This window comes from Ambystoma mexicanum, chromosome 6p (genome assembly GCF_040938575.1).
Source record: "Ambystoma mexicanum isolate Mex_15411 chromosome 6p, UKY_AmexF1_1, whole genome shotgun sequence".
Classification (NCBI taxonomy): Eukaryota; Metazoa; Chordata; class Amphibia; order Caudata; family Ambystomatidae; genus Ambystoma; species Ambystoma mexicanum.
The window spans coordinates 22,124,073-22,140,607 of NC_090935.1; the positions used below are offsets into that span (position 1 = coordinate 22,124,073).

The 16,535-nt window shown below is 53.0% G+C and overlaps 1 protein-coding gene across 2 annotated transcripts in view; it reads left to right on the plus strand.

Moving 5' to 3' along the window:
• The window catches only part of LOC138511157 (zinc finger protein 250-like), a 155,891-nt gene that overhangs the window by 98,905 nt on the left and 40,451 nt on the right, over positions 1–16,535 (plus strand). Inside the window, exon 1 of one of the 2 annotated variants that reach the window (XM_069626661.1) lies at positions 8,115–10,419. The exons of the other annotated variant lie outside the window; for it this stretch is intronic. Within the exon in view, the coding sequence (XP_069482762.1) occupies positions 10,411–10,419 (9 nt within the window). The 5' untranslated portion in view covers positions 8,115–10,410. Of the gene's footprint in view, positions 1–8,114; positions 10,420–16,535 lie in introns of those variants that run through there. 2 annotated transcript variants of the gene reach the window in all.

Here is a 16,535-nt window from a genome sequence, read left to right on the forward strand (position 1 = left end):
GGCCTTGACGTATACTAACAAACCAAGGACGCGCTCACGCCCCACTTCATGCCCCAGCTCAATCCAGACTACGAGACATTCATATTCTGCACTACCATCCAGCTGGAGGATGAGACATTGGATGCCTATCACACTAGGCTCCGAAAACTCGCAATCTCATGTGAATTTACCAACATTGAAAAGGAAATCCGACGACAGATCATTAATGGGATGCAATCAGAGAAACTGAGGAGGATGGTGCTCAGTGAAAAAGGCATATCTCTGTCCAGGATCCTGGAACTTTGCCGCCAGAGGGAGTTGGCACATGCCAGAGCAGCGCACATGGGCACAATCCTGCAGAAACTCCCCAACCGGCACGCACAACGGCGGCGGTGGCCCAAATCATGAACTGCCAACACACGAGGGAAGAGGCCGGCAGCACCAACGCATACTCCAGATGGCAACCAAGAACCCTGGACCCCACGGAGTGTGGGTGGTGCGGAGGACATCGCCATGGTAGACGCAATTGCCCAGCCCAAGGCACCATGTGTGGGGCATGCGGCAGAAAGGACCACTACGCCAAGGTTTGCAGATCATCGGGGCTGCCACAACAACCCCAGAATCCCCAAGATAGGACCCCAACCTCAGGAAAGAAGAAGATTCAGGCCAGTGCTCACCGAGTCGAGAAGGCAAATTCATCGACCGAGGAGGAAGTGGACGATGTGACACAACCACAGCAAGGGGCCGCAAACGAACAATGGAAAAAAAGAAAGTATACCTGGTCTCGGCACTGAACTACGGTGACACCACACCCAAAAGGAAATTGAGAAGGCGGAAATGCCAAGTAGCCATCCAAGGACAAGACATGCAAATGACCATAGACACTGGGGCATCCGTCAATGTCATGCCGCTGACCGCATTCAAGAGACTACGGCCCCCACCAGTCCTGTAAACAACACTGTTGTTTGCGTATGGGTGCAAGACTCCATTGCCCATAGTAGGTCGATTCCGGACCACAATCAGCAAGGGTGACAAGTCACTGCAGTCCAAAATCTATGTCGTAAACGCAGGAAATTAGTGTTTACTAAGCAGAGATGTGGCAGAGGACCTCGGCCTCATAAGCTTCATATGCGAAGTGAATGAATCACAAGACATTGACAACATCTTCGGGAAGTACCCAAACCTCCTCAAGGGGATTGGATGCCTAAAAGGGAAGTCCATCAAGCTGCACATCGACGAGTCCGTCCAACCACGAGCAGTACGACACTGCAGAACGCCATTCCCCATACGAAACCAGGTGAAGAAAGAGCTCCGAGCACTCGAGGATGCAGGCATCATTGAGGAAGTGACCGGACCAACACCATGGGTGTCGCCCATGGTCGTCACCAAGAAACCCAAAACAGCCCGGGAAAGTGAGAATATGCATTGATATGCGCCTCCCCAATGCGGCGATAAAACGGCAGTGTCACATCACCCCGACCCTCGATGAGATAATAGCGGACCTCACAGGATCCAAGGTATTCTCGAAGGTCGACCTAAATGCCGGGTATCACCAACTAAAACTCCACCGTGATTCCAGGTACATCACAACATTTTCCACTCACATTGGCCTACGTAGATACAAGCGACTCAGCTTCGGGATCTCCTCTGCAGCCGAATTATTTCAGCAAACGATCCAGGAGGTGATACGTGGCATCCCGGGGGTATTAGAAGTCAGCGACGACATTCTCATACACGCAGAGAACAAGGCAGAACACATACGTCGGCTCCACATGCTACTCAGCAGCCTAGAGTGTGCAGGATTACAATCCTTAAGGACAAGTGCAAGCTCCTAAAGGAGGAGATCTCTTTCTTTGGGTATACTTTCAACAGGGCAGGCATCTCGGCGGATCCCCAAAAAGTAGCAGACATCCAAGCCGCCTCATCCCCCATGACACCAACGGAGGTACGCAGTTTCCTAGGAATGGTAACCTACTGCGGGAGGTTCATCCCCAACTTGGCAACGCTATCAGAACCATTAAGGGAACTCACAAAAGCCAGCACGAAATGGCCGTGGGGCCCTGCCTGCCAAGAAGCGTTTGAGAAAATCAAGGCATCACTTTCGGCAGACACCGCCATGGCATATTATGATCCCACATTGTCGACCGAGCTGTACGTTGATGCCAGCCCAGTGAGCCTAGGAGCCATCCTCATACAAGTGGCTAACACAGGAGAGTCAATGCTGATCGCATACGCCTCCCACGCACTGACGCCGACGGAGCAATGGTACTCCCATATCGAAAAAGAAGCGATCGCAGTGTTGTGGGGCTGCTGCCATTTTCATCTCTATCTCTACGGCCGGAAATTCAAGGCCTACACGGACCACAAACCGCTACTCCCTATCTTCACTGGCTCATCCTCACATCCCCCAGCCAGGATAGGAAAGTGTTTACTACACCTACAACAATATGACTTCGAGTTAGCATATCAGCCATGCAGTGGAAACCCAGACGACTTCCTGTCAAGACACCCAAGAGCAGCCACACCGGGGGAAATACACGCAGCGGAAGAAACGGAGGAACACATTTGCCAGGTGATCCACGCAATGAAGCCGAGAGCCATCGGCATCGAAGACATTGCAGAGGCCACGCAAGCCGACCCGTGCTGTGACCTAGTCAAAGACACGATCATCTCGGGGGGAATGGAAGTCCTTTCTACGAAACATCCACAATGGAACGGCTGAAGCAAAGGAGTTCCTAGCGGGCATCTTCGCAGTAAGACAAGACCTAACGATCACAGAAGAAGGGCTCATTCTAAGAGGGACCCGTATCGTCATCATCATCAACCCCCCCCGAGCATGCAGGACAGAATTGTGGCATTGGCACACGTGGGTCACCAAGGAATGGTAAGAACCAAGGCCCGGATCAGACACCGCGTCTGATTCCCACAGATCGATGGGAAAGTGGAGCAACTGATCAATACATGTCTCCCATGCCAAATAACGGGGGCGTCGCCCAATCCCAAGCCCATACTATCAGCAGAGCGAGGGTCCTCAAGATGGGACGCCATTAGCATAGACTTCTATAAGATACAAGAAGGCACACTCCTCTTGGTGGCGATCGACGATCACTCCAGGTACCCAGGAGTCGAAATCGTGACCTCCACGGCGGCGGAGGTGGTCATACCCGCGATGGAGAAAATGTTCGCCACTCATGGCCTCCCAAGACGGATTTGGAGCGACAATGGTCCACCATTCCAAGGAGAGGAGTTCAGGCAGTACCTAACCGAACTCAACATTCGGTACCACCAAATTATGCCAAGATGGCCGCAGGCCAACGTTGACGTGGAACGCTTCATGCAAACAATAAAGAAAGTCCTGCGCCTGTCGCGCGCAAACTCAAGCCCTTGGAGAGTGGACCTCGACAGATTCCTGAGGAATTACAGGGTAACACCACACAGCACAACGGGGATACCGCCGGCAGACATGATGTCCGGAACCATCATCAACTCATGCATTCCCCATCACCCGAGCAGGAGCACGGACACGTACGACAGGGCATGCACAAAGCTAAGAAAAACCGTGGCTAACGAGCACATGAGCAACAAGAGGAATGGCCAGAGGTCCCGCCACCGAATAGGCGACCAGGTGGTGATGGTGAGAAACCCATCCAAATCCAAACTAGACACACAATACGACTCCCTCCCATGGACGATAACCCACAGGCACAGGACCATGGTAACAGCCAGTCCCAAAAGATCTATGGACAGATGGTGCACAGCAACATGAAGAAGAAGATGACCAGCTAAGGGGAGAGGAGAGTAATCACCAGGAAGGCGAAATTACCATCGAAGACAGAGTGGAAGAATTGCCGAGTGAACCAGAGCTGGGTGAGCCGACTATGAAGGTGAGCAACCCGAGGGAAATCAGGGGATAGCACCCAGGGGTGGACGATATGAGCTAAAACTGTGCACCGGCCCCCAGCCAGGCTCAGAGACTATGAGTGGTAGAAGAACAGCCCGAGAGACTACGAACTTACATTAAGAATCACTTACCCTATGTCGCATTGTTTTGTTAATGTTTTGGTTAAAATAAAGGAGGAATGTTATATCCGCATTACGCCCCGCAACGCGGTGATGTAAGGTGTCACTAATAAAAGCCCCGCCCCCGCTCAGCAGAGGCAGTTCCGGGCAAAACAGCAACGCGCGTGGTGTACGTGTCGTCATTGCTCCCGCTGGAGCTGCGCAGCGGGGCCTGAAGCCTGGGATCTAACACATGCTCACCTTTTAATGTTTTCAAAAACACTATAAGAAGAAAATATCCTCTCTTGGTTTTTGTAGTGGCCTCCCTTATGTGGAGCGTGAACCGGAGCGTCATGTTGTCTCCGCGAGCGAGCGAGACATTATACACGTCATGAAGATGTGGAATCAGAATGCAGTTCAAGGAACAACTGCTGTGAGCTGCAGAGGCCAGACGGACACTTACTCCCTCCTTCCCATTTATGTATATAATTACTTATAAGTTAATAAATATAGTTTCTCCTCATACTGCCCCATTGTGTCATTTCCCATCACCGAGATACTACAGTTTTGTGTGTGTTGATTTTATGGACGGTGTTGCATGGTGACCCCTCCTGGGAGCATGGTAGCTCCCAGGATGTTGTAATGGGTCACGTGGCTCGTCAGTCACTCCATGCTCTTGGAGCACCATGCGGGTGCTGCGCTGTGTGTGCTTGGCCCAAGGACGGGGCCCAGCTTGAGGACGGTGCCCCTGCTGGGCAACGCCGTCCGGACGGTGCCCCTGCCGGGCAACGCCGTCCTTGTGTGTCCCCCAGCCATGTGAGGTAGGCTGGGGTGGCGACCCAGGCCTGGGTGCCCCCAGAGCCAGGGCCACGGTGAGCCGGGTGCCCCCGGCCACGTGTGGAGCTCCGGTGGTCCGGAGCGGGTTTGGTGACTCCCCACCCATGAGTCCGCGGCTGGGTCGGCGCACATGTGCGTCCTGTCGGGTGCCACCCGACCTGAGTATGGGGCTGCTCGGTGACCCGGAGCAGCCCCCAACAATGACGACGAGGAACGGGCCCGCAAGCCCAAAAGAAGTAGAGGTGTGGCGGGCCCGACTTCAACTGGGCCCGTGAAAGGAGAACAACGGTGGTGAGCTGCAGGCCCGTCCCCTGAGGGAGACAGAGGATATCCGCAGCCGTGCCGCAACAATGTGAGGTGGCCCCGCGGGGAGGAGGAGCTGCTGCTTTCCCCCCGTGGGGAGGAGGATGTGCGGCGGTGGCCGCGTGGGCTGCCCACCCTCTCCCATCTGGGGGAGGACTGTCCCAATGAGGGGAGAGGCGGCGCGGGCCGCGAAGGGGCCGCTGCATAGCTGAGGCGGCCCTGAACCTCGAGCGACGCTGGCCGCAGGACGGAAGGAGAGTTGGGGCCGCCTAACAGCTGTAGCGCCCCCCGCCCCAGTGAGGGTGGATCTGTGTTTGTTTCCCCGAGGTGGGGGAGCAAGCTGGCAGCTGTGCTGCGGCACGTAGGCGCTGCCCCTCCCCCACCATGAAGGCAGCCTCTGCCACCACAAAAACGGAACGGCGAGACATGAGCAGAGTCGGCCGCGTGGGGATGGGCGTCTGCCCCCACCAACCACCAGGAGGGTGGAAGCTGGCCCCCATGGGGAGCGGCGCCAGCTTTGGGGACTACGGCCCCGCCGAAATGAGGAGAGCGTGGGTCGTGGCCTGCAACAAAGAAGCCCTGCTCCCAGCAGGGCCCGCAGGGACTGTCCAGCGCTTGCTCAGGGAGCAGGCAGAGGAGATGCCTGGCGGCCCCTCCCCCAACCGCAACAAAGAGGTGAGCTGCCTGCCCCCCCCCAACATGCCTGCCGGCACCGATGGCCCTCCACCACAGCGCTGCTGCCCCTATCGGGCCCGCATGAAGGAAGCAAAGGAGGCAGGCCCAAATCCAACTGGGCCCGCGAAGGGAAAAAATCGAGAGGGGACACACTGGCGTCCACGCGGCTGCGAGGAGGCGCTACCCCTCTCTCACCACAAGCTGCTGCAATGAGGAGCGGCAAGGTGTGCCGCGAAGAGCAAGATGAATGGGGGTGGGCCCAAATACAACAGGACCCGCAAGGACAAAGAGGAGGAAGGTGTTTGGCGGCTGCGCCAAAATTAGGAGGTGAGCTGCTGGTCCCCACCCGCAAGCCGTGCAGTGTGAGGTGCCTCCATCGGTCACGGGCCCCCCTCCAACTGGGCCCGCAGAGAAAAAAAAAAGGGAAAGTCGAATCTTCGGAAGATGTGGACAGAAAGGGGTAGAACCTAACGCTGAACTGTCCGTGCTATAAGGCTGCAGGGACTCAGCACCTTGGAGAAAGAGGGAGGGATGGCAGGTTTGCCGGTGTTGTGTGCTCCCCCCCACCTGGCAGCTCAGGCACCCTGCCACTGTGTTCCAGCCATCTGTCCGGTGAAGGAGAAGTAGCGCAACAAAGGGCCTGCCGCCAGGGTGCCATGATGCCATCACACGCGCCCCGAGACTATGGACTTGGCCGATGTGGCCCCTGGGCCTACCCAGGTGCGGCTTTGCCGGTCTCTCTCAGCGTGACAGTGGTGTGGCCCCCGAAGGAACACTCGGGAGGGATCAACCTGGCAACACGTATCTTCAAGGTGGTGGAAGAGGGACACTGTCATTGATGCCCCCAGGAAGACTCTGTGCTAAAGATGACCCTGCCGGGGGAAATGTAATGTGATGCCAGGAGTTTGTGTTAGTGTTTTATGATAATACAACCACTCACCCAGGCTAATAAAGGGTGTATTAGTAGAGTGGTTCTAGGAGCATTAGTGTGTAGTGGTGTAAGTTTGTTTTGTTGTTATTAAAAAATGGAGTGGTGTTGCATGGTAGCTCCCAGGATGTTGTAATGGGTCACGTGGCAGTAGCTACGTGACCAACATAATAAAAGAAGCAAGCCGCTTCCAGCTCGTCAGTCACTCCATCACGAGGCTCCACCGTCGTTCTTGGAGCACCATGCGGGTGCTGCGCTGTGTGTGCTGGGTCCAAGGACGGGGCCCAGCTTGAGGACGGTGCCCCTGCCGGGCAACGCCATCTGGACGGTGCCCCTGCCAGGCAACGCCATCCTTGTGTGTCCCCCAGCCATGTGAGGCGGGCTGGGGTGGCGACCCTGGCCTGGGTGCCCCCAGCGCCGGGGCCGCGGTGAGCCGGGTGCCCCTGGCCATGTGTGGAGCTCCAGTGGTCCGGACCACACCAACCTCCCAATTTGGGCGGAAGATTCCCGATTTTTTCAGCAAAAATGTTGCTATTTTTTAGTTTCTCCCTCCTAAAATTTTGTTAACCTCAATTTAATCCAATGGGAAAATTCACTTCTCCCGATTTCTGTTATGAAATCTCCCTCTCGGTGGTGGCAAAATGTTGCCATTTATGGTATGGGGCTGCCCGGTGACCGGGAGCAGCCCCCAACAGACGGTGAATACCATTCGTCCTGTGTAATTTGGGTGGTTATGCACGTCCTTGGACATTCCATTGTAAAGTGCAAACTGCAAACGTGTTTCTAATGAAACTACACCAGCCGAGTTTACCTTTTTGACAGGTGGGCGGGGCGTGTGCAAATGGGCGGAGTCTTTTGTGGCTGTGGTGGGGGGGGGGGGGTTCGAGAAACCTCAGGGCTTCAAATGTAGCCAGGAATGGAGCTCTGGTGCCACACGAAAGATAGCCTCAAAGAGGATGCAGTGCACAATATGCCGTTTTCATTTTGCTAAACGGAAACGAGTTTTTAAAGTGGTCTCTGATAAGCGCGTTATTGACAATGTTAGTTGCATTTTTATTTAAACATATTCAGGGTACATCCACCAAATGAAGCAACAGGCATGGGGAGCCACACATCTTCTGCGCATGCGCAATAGTTCCGTCTACCTTGTTCATCGCCTCCTCGGTATCTTACGCGGAGACCCTCATTTGCGCATGCTCAGACACTGGCGCGTCATAATGTGTTCTGCGCATGCTCAATAGTTCGGTCTACCAATCCGTGCCCAGTTTACGCGCATGCTCTCATCGGCGCATGCTGAGGCGTGGCGGGCGTCTTGTGTTTGGCGCATGCGCTCTAGGCGCTGCTCGGCTCCGTGTTATCCTGGGCATGGCCTGTCACACGCCCTGAAGCTCTCTCCAGGGCTTGAAGTGTGATACGAGCGCCCAGGGTCACACGGGCTGACACTGAGCAGCCACCCTACAGCTTGACTGTGCGGCTGCATGCATCTCTAATGGTCATGCGCCTCTGTGGGGTGAGCCCTGCTCTGCACAGGTCACACGGAGCGCCCCGTGCAGCCGCTGAGACTCTAGTTCACGTGGTCACGCACTCACACACACACACGGTGCTGCTGCCTGCCTCTAATTGCCCTGCCTGTGCCAGGAGCAGGCAGAGTTCCACGCGTGAACCTTCCTGGAGGATCGTCCGCACTTGCCCAGGATCACACACCAACGGCCACTGTGCATATCTGGAGTCACCTCCCCAGGACCACAATGGTGCTGTTGCCTGCCTCTAATTCCACTACCTGTGCCACCCACAGGAGGACCAGGCAGAGTTCCACGCGTGAACCTTCCTGGAGGATCAACCACACTTACACTTGCCCAGGATCACACACTGCCGTTGCCCAGGATCACACACCGACGGCCACTGTGCATATCTGGAGTCACCTCCCCAAGACCACACACGGTGCTGTTGCCTGCCTCTAATTCCACTACCTGTGCCACCCCCAGCAGCAGGCAGAGTTCCACACCTGAACCTTCCTAGAGGATCATCCGCACTTGCCCAGGATCACACACCAACGGCCACTGTGCATATCTGGAGTCACCTCCCCAGGACCACAATGGTGCTGTTGCCTGCCTCTAATTCCACTACCTGTGCCACCCACAGGAGGACCAGGCAGAGTTCCACGCGTGAACCTTCCTGGAGGATCAACCACACTTACACTTGCCCAGGATCACACACTGCCGTTGCCCAGGATCACACACCGACGGCCACTGTGCATATCTGGAGTCACCTCCCCAAGACCACACACGGTGCTGTTGCCTGCCTCTAATTCCACTACCTGTGCCACCCCCAGCAGCAGGCAGAGTTCCACACCTGAACCTTCCTAGAGGATCATCCGCACTTGCCCAGGATCACACACCAACGGCCACTGTGCATATCTGGAGTCACCTCCCCAGGACCACAATGGTGCTGTTGCCTGCCTCTAATTCCACTACCTGTGCCACCCACAGGAGGACCAGGCAGAGTTCCAAGTGTGAACCTTCGTGGAGGATCAACCACACTTACACTTGCCCAGGATCACACACTGCCGTTGCCCAGGATCACACACCGACGGCCACTGTGCATATCTGGAGTCACCTCCCCAAGACCACACACAGTGCTGTTGCCTGCCTCTAATTCCACTACCTGTGCCACCCCCAGCAGCAGGCAGAGTTCCACACCTGAACCTTCCTAGAGGATCATCCGCACTTGCCCAGGATCACACACTGCCGTTGCCCAGGATCACACACCGACGGCCACTGTGCATATCTGGAGTCACCTCCCCAGGACCACACACGGTGCTGTTGCCTGCCTCTAATTCCACTACCTGTGCCACCCCCAGGAGCAGGCAGAGTTCCACACCTGAACCTTCCTGGAGGATCATCCGCACTTGTCCAAGATCACACACCGACGGTCACTGTGCATATCTGGAGTCACCTCCCCAGGACCACACACAGTGCTGTTGCCTGCCTCTAATTCCACTACCTGTGCCACCCCCAGGAGGACCAGGCAGAGTTCCATGCGTGAACCTTGCTGGAGGATCATCCACACTTGCACTTGCCCAGGATCACACACTGCCGTTGCCCAGGATCACACACAGACGGCCACTGTGTATATCTGGAGTCACCTCCCCAGGACCACACACGGTGCTGTTGCCTGCCTCTAATTCCACTACCTGTGCCACCCCCAGGAGGACCAGGCAGAGTTCCATGCATGAACCGCATGAACCTTCCTGGAGGATCATCCACACTTGCACTTGCCCAGGATCACACATTGCCGTTGCCCAGGATCACACACAGACGGCCACTGTGCATATCTGGAGTCACCTCCCCAGGACCACACACAGTGCTGTTGCCTGCCTCTAATTCCACTACCTGTGCCACCCCCAGGAGCAGGCAGAGTTCCACACCTGAACCTTCCTGGAGGATCATCCACACTTGCCCAGGAGCACACACCGCTGGCCACTGTGCGTATCTGGAGTCACCTCCCCAGGACCACACACAGTGCCACGGCCTGCCTCTGAACTGCCTCACATGCAATGTGTGTTTGCGAGGCTAGCCTGCCCACTATTACACTGTCCCACCGACTGTCCGCCTGGAGCTGGGACTTGTAGCCAGGACATCGGTGCACCTCCTACGGTTGGGTTTGGCTAGAGGGTCTGTGGCAGCACCATGGCACAGGTAGGGTGGCACAGGCATATCTTCTGAGCGATAAGGGGTTGTGGGCTGTTCTTACATGGGCGGGATCGTCGGTGCTGCGCAACCACTGCCACCAATCCCTCAGAAGGATGGTGCAGCTCTAGGTGGTAAACGCATCTCTGGCATTTTTCGAAGGCAAGGTGGGGGTCAGTTGGTTGGAGGAAGCAATGGAGGTCGTACTCCTTTTCCTTCAAATGTTAAGGAATTATATGCTGCCAGTGAGCTTTACTAAGTGAATTCCTCTCTAAAAGATAGCAGATTACTTCTTGCCAGCCCAAACTGAAAGGTTTGCATAAACTAGAGCTTGGAAGGTATGTGTCCAAGTGCCTACACTGTAGGGTGGGTTGAATTCCTGCCTTCATTCAGAGATGGAAGTGTAATATAAATGCCACTAGTTCGTTTGCTTGATACAGAGCGTGCATTTAGTTCAACGTCTCAAACGTGTCCTTGACGCCTCTTCTTTCTTCTGAGCCAAGTATAGAATCGTCTCAGGTCGTACAGTTTCCCAAGTGACAGACATTTAAGCCAAAGTTTGTGCACCCGCTATCTGGCCGTCCATCCCACTCCCTCCTCTTTGGATCCAGCCAGAGTGCCACTAGTTCCTTTTTTCCACTTCCATCACTGGCTTCAATCCTAACTAAGGTGTGAGATCCTGGACACATAATGTTACCTGCAACCATTGGGGGTCGGAGCCCCTTGAATTGGCCCAGTTCTCGCTATTCCAAAAAGGTCCCTGTCACAGGGAGGTCGATGTTTAAGGGCACATGGAGTCTGTTCGTACACCTCTTCTGGTGGCCCCTAAGCCGGGGGACCGCATTTCAGGTTGCAAGCTACTGGCCAGGCCTATTCCTCCAAAACTCAATGCCCTGCCTGCCCACTGTTGGTCCCAAAGGGCCAGTGGCACCTGCAGTTTATAGGCCTGACTGTGGCTTTCTTGTAACACGGGCCCTGCCCCAGTTCCACATCACTAGCCTTGATGGGAGGCTCTGTTCTCATCAGTGGGGTCACCAGGGACTCTAGCCCAGCTGGGCTGGCGTTCCTGGTATCCCCTACTGGGGCCAGAGCCTGGAGCGGCCTGGGCAGTCAGAGCTCTGCCCCACTGTAGAGTGATTGAAGCTCTATCATTCCTTGCCCTGGGGTCTAGCACAGCGCACCCTCTGCCATGTGTGTGCTCCCTGGGTGCTTCGAGTTCTGCGAGAGGTGCAGTGGGGAGGTGAATCTAGGAATAGAGGGCAGCAGGGAAGCGTGCATGCTTTGTTGCAATATTAATGCGTGGAAGTAGGGATCTGCAGGGCGTGTTGGTGTAAATGTGCCCTCAAGCTTGGTCTACATTGGGTGGTTGCCTCTGGTGTCTGGCATAGTGGTGTTTAAGGCGAGTGTGAGGAGTTCTGCTGGTGCACCGTTGGTGTTTAGGGAAATGTAGTGTCTCCACGTCTTTGCCTGGTGCACGTTATGATATGATATGATATGGCATTTGTAACGCGCCTATACACGTGTTTCAAGGCGCGACGAGGCGGGGGGGGCGGGGGGGGGAGACAAGGGGAGACAGACAACGATCCTACTAGGCCAGGTGTCATTCAGATCCCGCAAGGGTAGAGGGGAAGGGAAAAGTGCAAAAAGGGAGGTGGAGAGGGGAGAGTGCAATACAGGGTTAAGAGCATACAGGATAAATAACAAGGGCCAGTTAGTGGCAAGTGCGCGATAAGTGCAGAAAAGTGCTGGGAAGGGAGGCTGTAGGGATACAGACACAGTCCCGCGGTGCAGGGGGTTGCCAGAGAGGCAGAGCAGGGGAGAGTGGCTGGGCCAAGGACTGAGAGCGTGAGTGGCCCAGTTGCAGATTCAGTGCAGTTTCTGTAAGTTTAGCAGGGGAGAGGGGGAGAGAAGGCGGAGGCAAAGAGGAAGGTTTTGAGGTGCTTCCAGAACCGGAGATGGTTCTCCTCGAGTTTCAGGGAGGCAGGGAGGCTGTTCCAGAGGGAGGCCTCTGCAGCGGAGAGAGATCTGCCCCCAGCTCGTTGTTTGGAGAACGCTGGAGAACGTTGCATTGTGTAGCGCCGTTTGGATGCTGTAGTTGTCTTGTGGAATAGTTTTAGAGGTGGTTATTGTTGCCATAGGTTTCCCAGCAAATTTGACTTCGGAAATATAAGGAGGTGGCATATATTTGTTTACATGCATGCAAAATATTCTTACTCCGGAGTTTATCGCTTGTTTATGTGCGTTTTGAAGCCTCGGTCTAGCAATGAGGCGCTATATAAAAGAGAATTGTGATGTTACACCAAGTGCTTACTCCCGTTACACTGCGCCAGAAGACACGCATTCAGAGCTAGCCATTTGTAGTCCCTTCTGACTGCCCACTAAACACGCATGCATTCCAACAGTAGTGCCACTCAGGCCTACATGAGATGAGGGTACATAGTAGCGAGATATGCATCATGAACTGGCATCTGACAAAGCCCCCCACACACATCACAGGCACAGCAGCACCAGAGGTGCACTTTACATTTAGGTTCTATCATGGCCCGGTGTACTGCACCATTTGCTACTGCACCATTCCTATGCATGGAACCCGAAGGGAGCATCATACAAGTAAGTTTGCCACGCCAACGCGGTCTCACCCCAACCCCCTGACGGTTCTGTCCAGGTGCTTCTGGTGGCATACAACAAACCCATCCTATTGGGCTGAGGTTCTGAGTCCCAGGAAGTTGGGTTTGTGTCCTCCTTGTATTTCCAACCTGTCAACATGCACCATCTCCCATGTTGCCCTCCGTGGGGGTGCATTCACACTGCTGGCATGCACAGTGGTTGCGCAAGCAGTCCCACCGACCTCGTAAACACAAATAGACACTTGGAGCACACATGGATTTTCGGAATGTCGGAATATGACATGCTAGTTAATCCTCTGTTCAGATGAATTTAAGGAAATGGTCACAATGGCTCCTAGGATTGGCTTAAGAGCGTGTTGAGCCCACGCCTGGGATATCGGACCTGAGTCGCAGTTGTACAGAGTATTGCAAAGTAAAATGGGGGCGCGGTAAGCAAACGACGGCATATGGAGCTATGGCGGGGGAAATCATGGCTCCTGATAAGATTTTGAATTAGGCTTTTACTCCCTATTTATTTTAGTTTCCATTGCAGTACTTTTCGGCACTGTGTCCATTAGCACTAAAACATTGTTTTTTAAAATCTTCCATACTTTATTGAAGATCCATTTGGAAGGACATGGAACAGTCTATCCGTCTAATTGTGTCCATATTCCACAAGCGACCAGAGGGGACTTTGCCATTTTCTGCCAAACATCCCTCCCCATCCCCACAGAACATCATCAAAGTAGTCAAATCATGAAGATTCTAGAGTACAGGTCTGAGCACGCACAGCATTTTAAAGATTAAAGAAGCCACCCTGTCCCCAGCACCTGCTGTAGCCGAAATATGCAGCCCCACCCTCGACTCTAGGGTAATCCCTGTTTCATTGAGAAAAGTGTAGGGGTGGACCTTCGATCTCCTGACCCAATATAGGCCCACATTTTAAGAAGTGAGTGCACGTTTGCCTGTAAAGCAAGTTTATTGTATACAAACGTCTTAGAGGGGCTAGGCGACTCCTTGGAGACCAAACTAACCCGCTTCTCTACGAACCACACAAAGACCACACTTTATGTACATTGTTGCAATATTTAACACACTCGCACATATTCCCTTACAAAGTCATCCCCACAAAATGTGATTGGCTAACTCTGTACAAGAAAATCGAATCACCATAAGTTACCACGCTTTCATTGGATACATTCACTTAACCACCATCCCCCTTTGACATACCTTTGCATTGGCTCATATTTACGGTACAGAATTCCCTGGTCACTGAATAACGAACTCCCAGGTTCTCAGGAAGATTACATCTCTTATCCACACTGCTCCGTCAGAACCTATGCCTGGTCGCAACGGACCATTTGATGTTATCACAGCTGGCCGAATGCAGTTAGCTTCCTACCCCCATCCTTTGACCTCGATAAACCAACTCTCCAGGTCACACAAAGTTTATCTCGCCACTCCAGCTTTCTGCAGCCTACACAATCCCCTAACTAGGAGGCATTCTTCCCATTTATTAACCCTGTAGCCCCTGATCCCCAACTGTTGCAAACACATGTCCCTGAAATCCCACGTGTACATATGTCTGTGCACATGTGTTCATTGTTATGTTATGTTATTTTGCATTTATATAGCGCCTTATGTACATTGGTATGATCTCAAGGTGCTGATAGGTTGAACGCCCTCGGGAACCGAAGTTCAGGTCAGTAGAGAAAGAGAGGGAGAGTCATAAGGTGCGTGAGCACCGGATATGTGTGCAGCAGGTGTGGCTTTCGTGTGATGGCTGCTTCTTAGCGGTAGGTGTGGTGGTTGGGAGATCAAGAGTATGTGTTCGTTCTGGCAGGTTGTTATCCAGACCGATTATGGCTGCGTTAAGCCTGAGGAGAACGCCTAGGCTGGCGGGTGTCCAGCCAGCTGTGTTTATTAGGATGATGGGAAGTATGAGGCTAGTGATGGTATGAGAACAGCTATGCCGAATGGTGTCATAGTATCGTTGTGTTCTAGTTGTGTGGTGGTGTGAAGAAGAGAGTAAGCGTGGAGATGTGATAAGGTGGTTTACCTTAGGTGCTTGAGATCGAGCACACTCCTATAGTTCCATGCATCCCAAGCCGTTCCATGCATCCCAAGCCGTTCCATGCACTCCAACCCGTTCCATGCACTCCAACCATTCTATGTACTCCATTCTATGCACTTCGATCGTTTTATGCACTTCGATCATTTTATGCTCGATCTTTGGTTCCACCCACTTCATCTAGCAACGTCATCAGTGCAACCCACTTCACCCGTTTCGTCCACACACTTCATCCGTTCTACCCACTTCATTTCTTTCGTTCCACCCGTTCCAACCCCATACTTCCCCCGTTCCAACCAAGTACTCGTTTCCGTTCACTCACATACTTCATCCGTCCACTCACATACTTTATCTGTTCACTCACGCTCTACACCCGCTCCACACTCTAAACCCGCTCCACACTATACACCCACTCCACACTCTATACCTGCTCCACACCCTAATCTGCTCAACACCCCCACACCCTACATCCGCTCCACGCTATCATCCGCTCCACACCCTACATCCGCATCACACCCTACATCTGCTCTAGGCTCTCATCTGCTCTAGGCTCTCATCTGCTCTACGCTCTCATCTGCTCTACGCTCTCATACGCTCTACGCGCTTCATCCTCTCCACCCACATTCATCCACTACACCGACCTCAACTGTTCCACTCACTTCATCCGTTCATCATGCATTATCGGTTCACTCATGTCATTTGACACATGCACTCGGTCCGTCCCATGTTCTCCAACTGTCACAGACACTACACCCGTCTCATGCACTTGAATTGTCTATTCTATTCGTTCCATTTATACCATGCACTCTTACATTCCATGCACTCTATCCGTTTCATGCACTCTACCAGTTCCGTGTACTCTGTGCACGCATCCGTATCATGTCATCATTTTTCCATCCTCTCCACTTTATCCCTCTCGTTCATTTTGTTCCTCTCGTCCATTACATTCATTTCATCCATTTCATTAATTTCAATCACTTTACTGCTGTCATATAATGTATTCTTTTTATTCACTTCACTGCTTAGATTATCTTTACTAATTCTATTCAGTTTGTCCTTTTAGTTTACATTAGAGGTTATTAGTTCTCGATTTCTCGCTTGGAATCATGATGTTGGATTATTATTGATGTTATTGTTATTTATGATCTAGTAGTTCTGGCTAGTTGAATTGCTGTTATCCACTTTATTCCTCTCGTCCATTTTGATCCTCTTGTCCATTACAATTATTTCATCCATTTCATTAATTTCAACCACTTTACTGCTCTCATACAACTTATTCTTTTTTATCCACTTCACTGCTTTGATCCTTTATATTTATTCTATTTTTATGTCCATTTTAGTTTACATTAGAGGTTATTAGTTTTCGATTTCTTGCTCGGATCATGATGCTGGGTTGTGATCTAGCATTTTGGGAAAATGTCATTGAGTTGCTGTTATCCAGTTTGAGT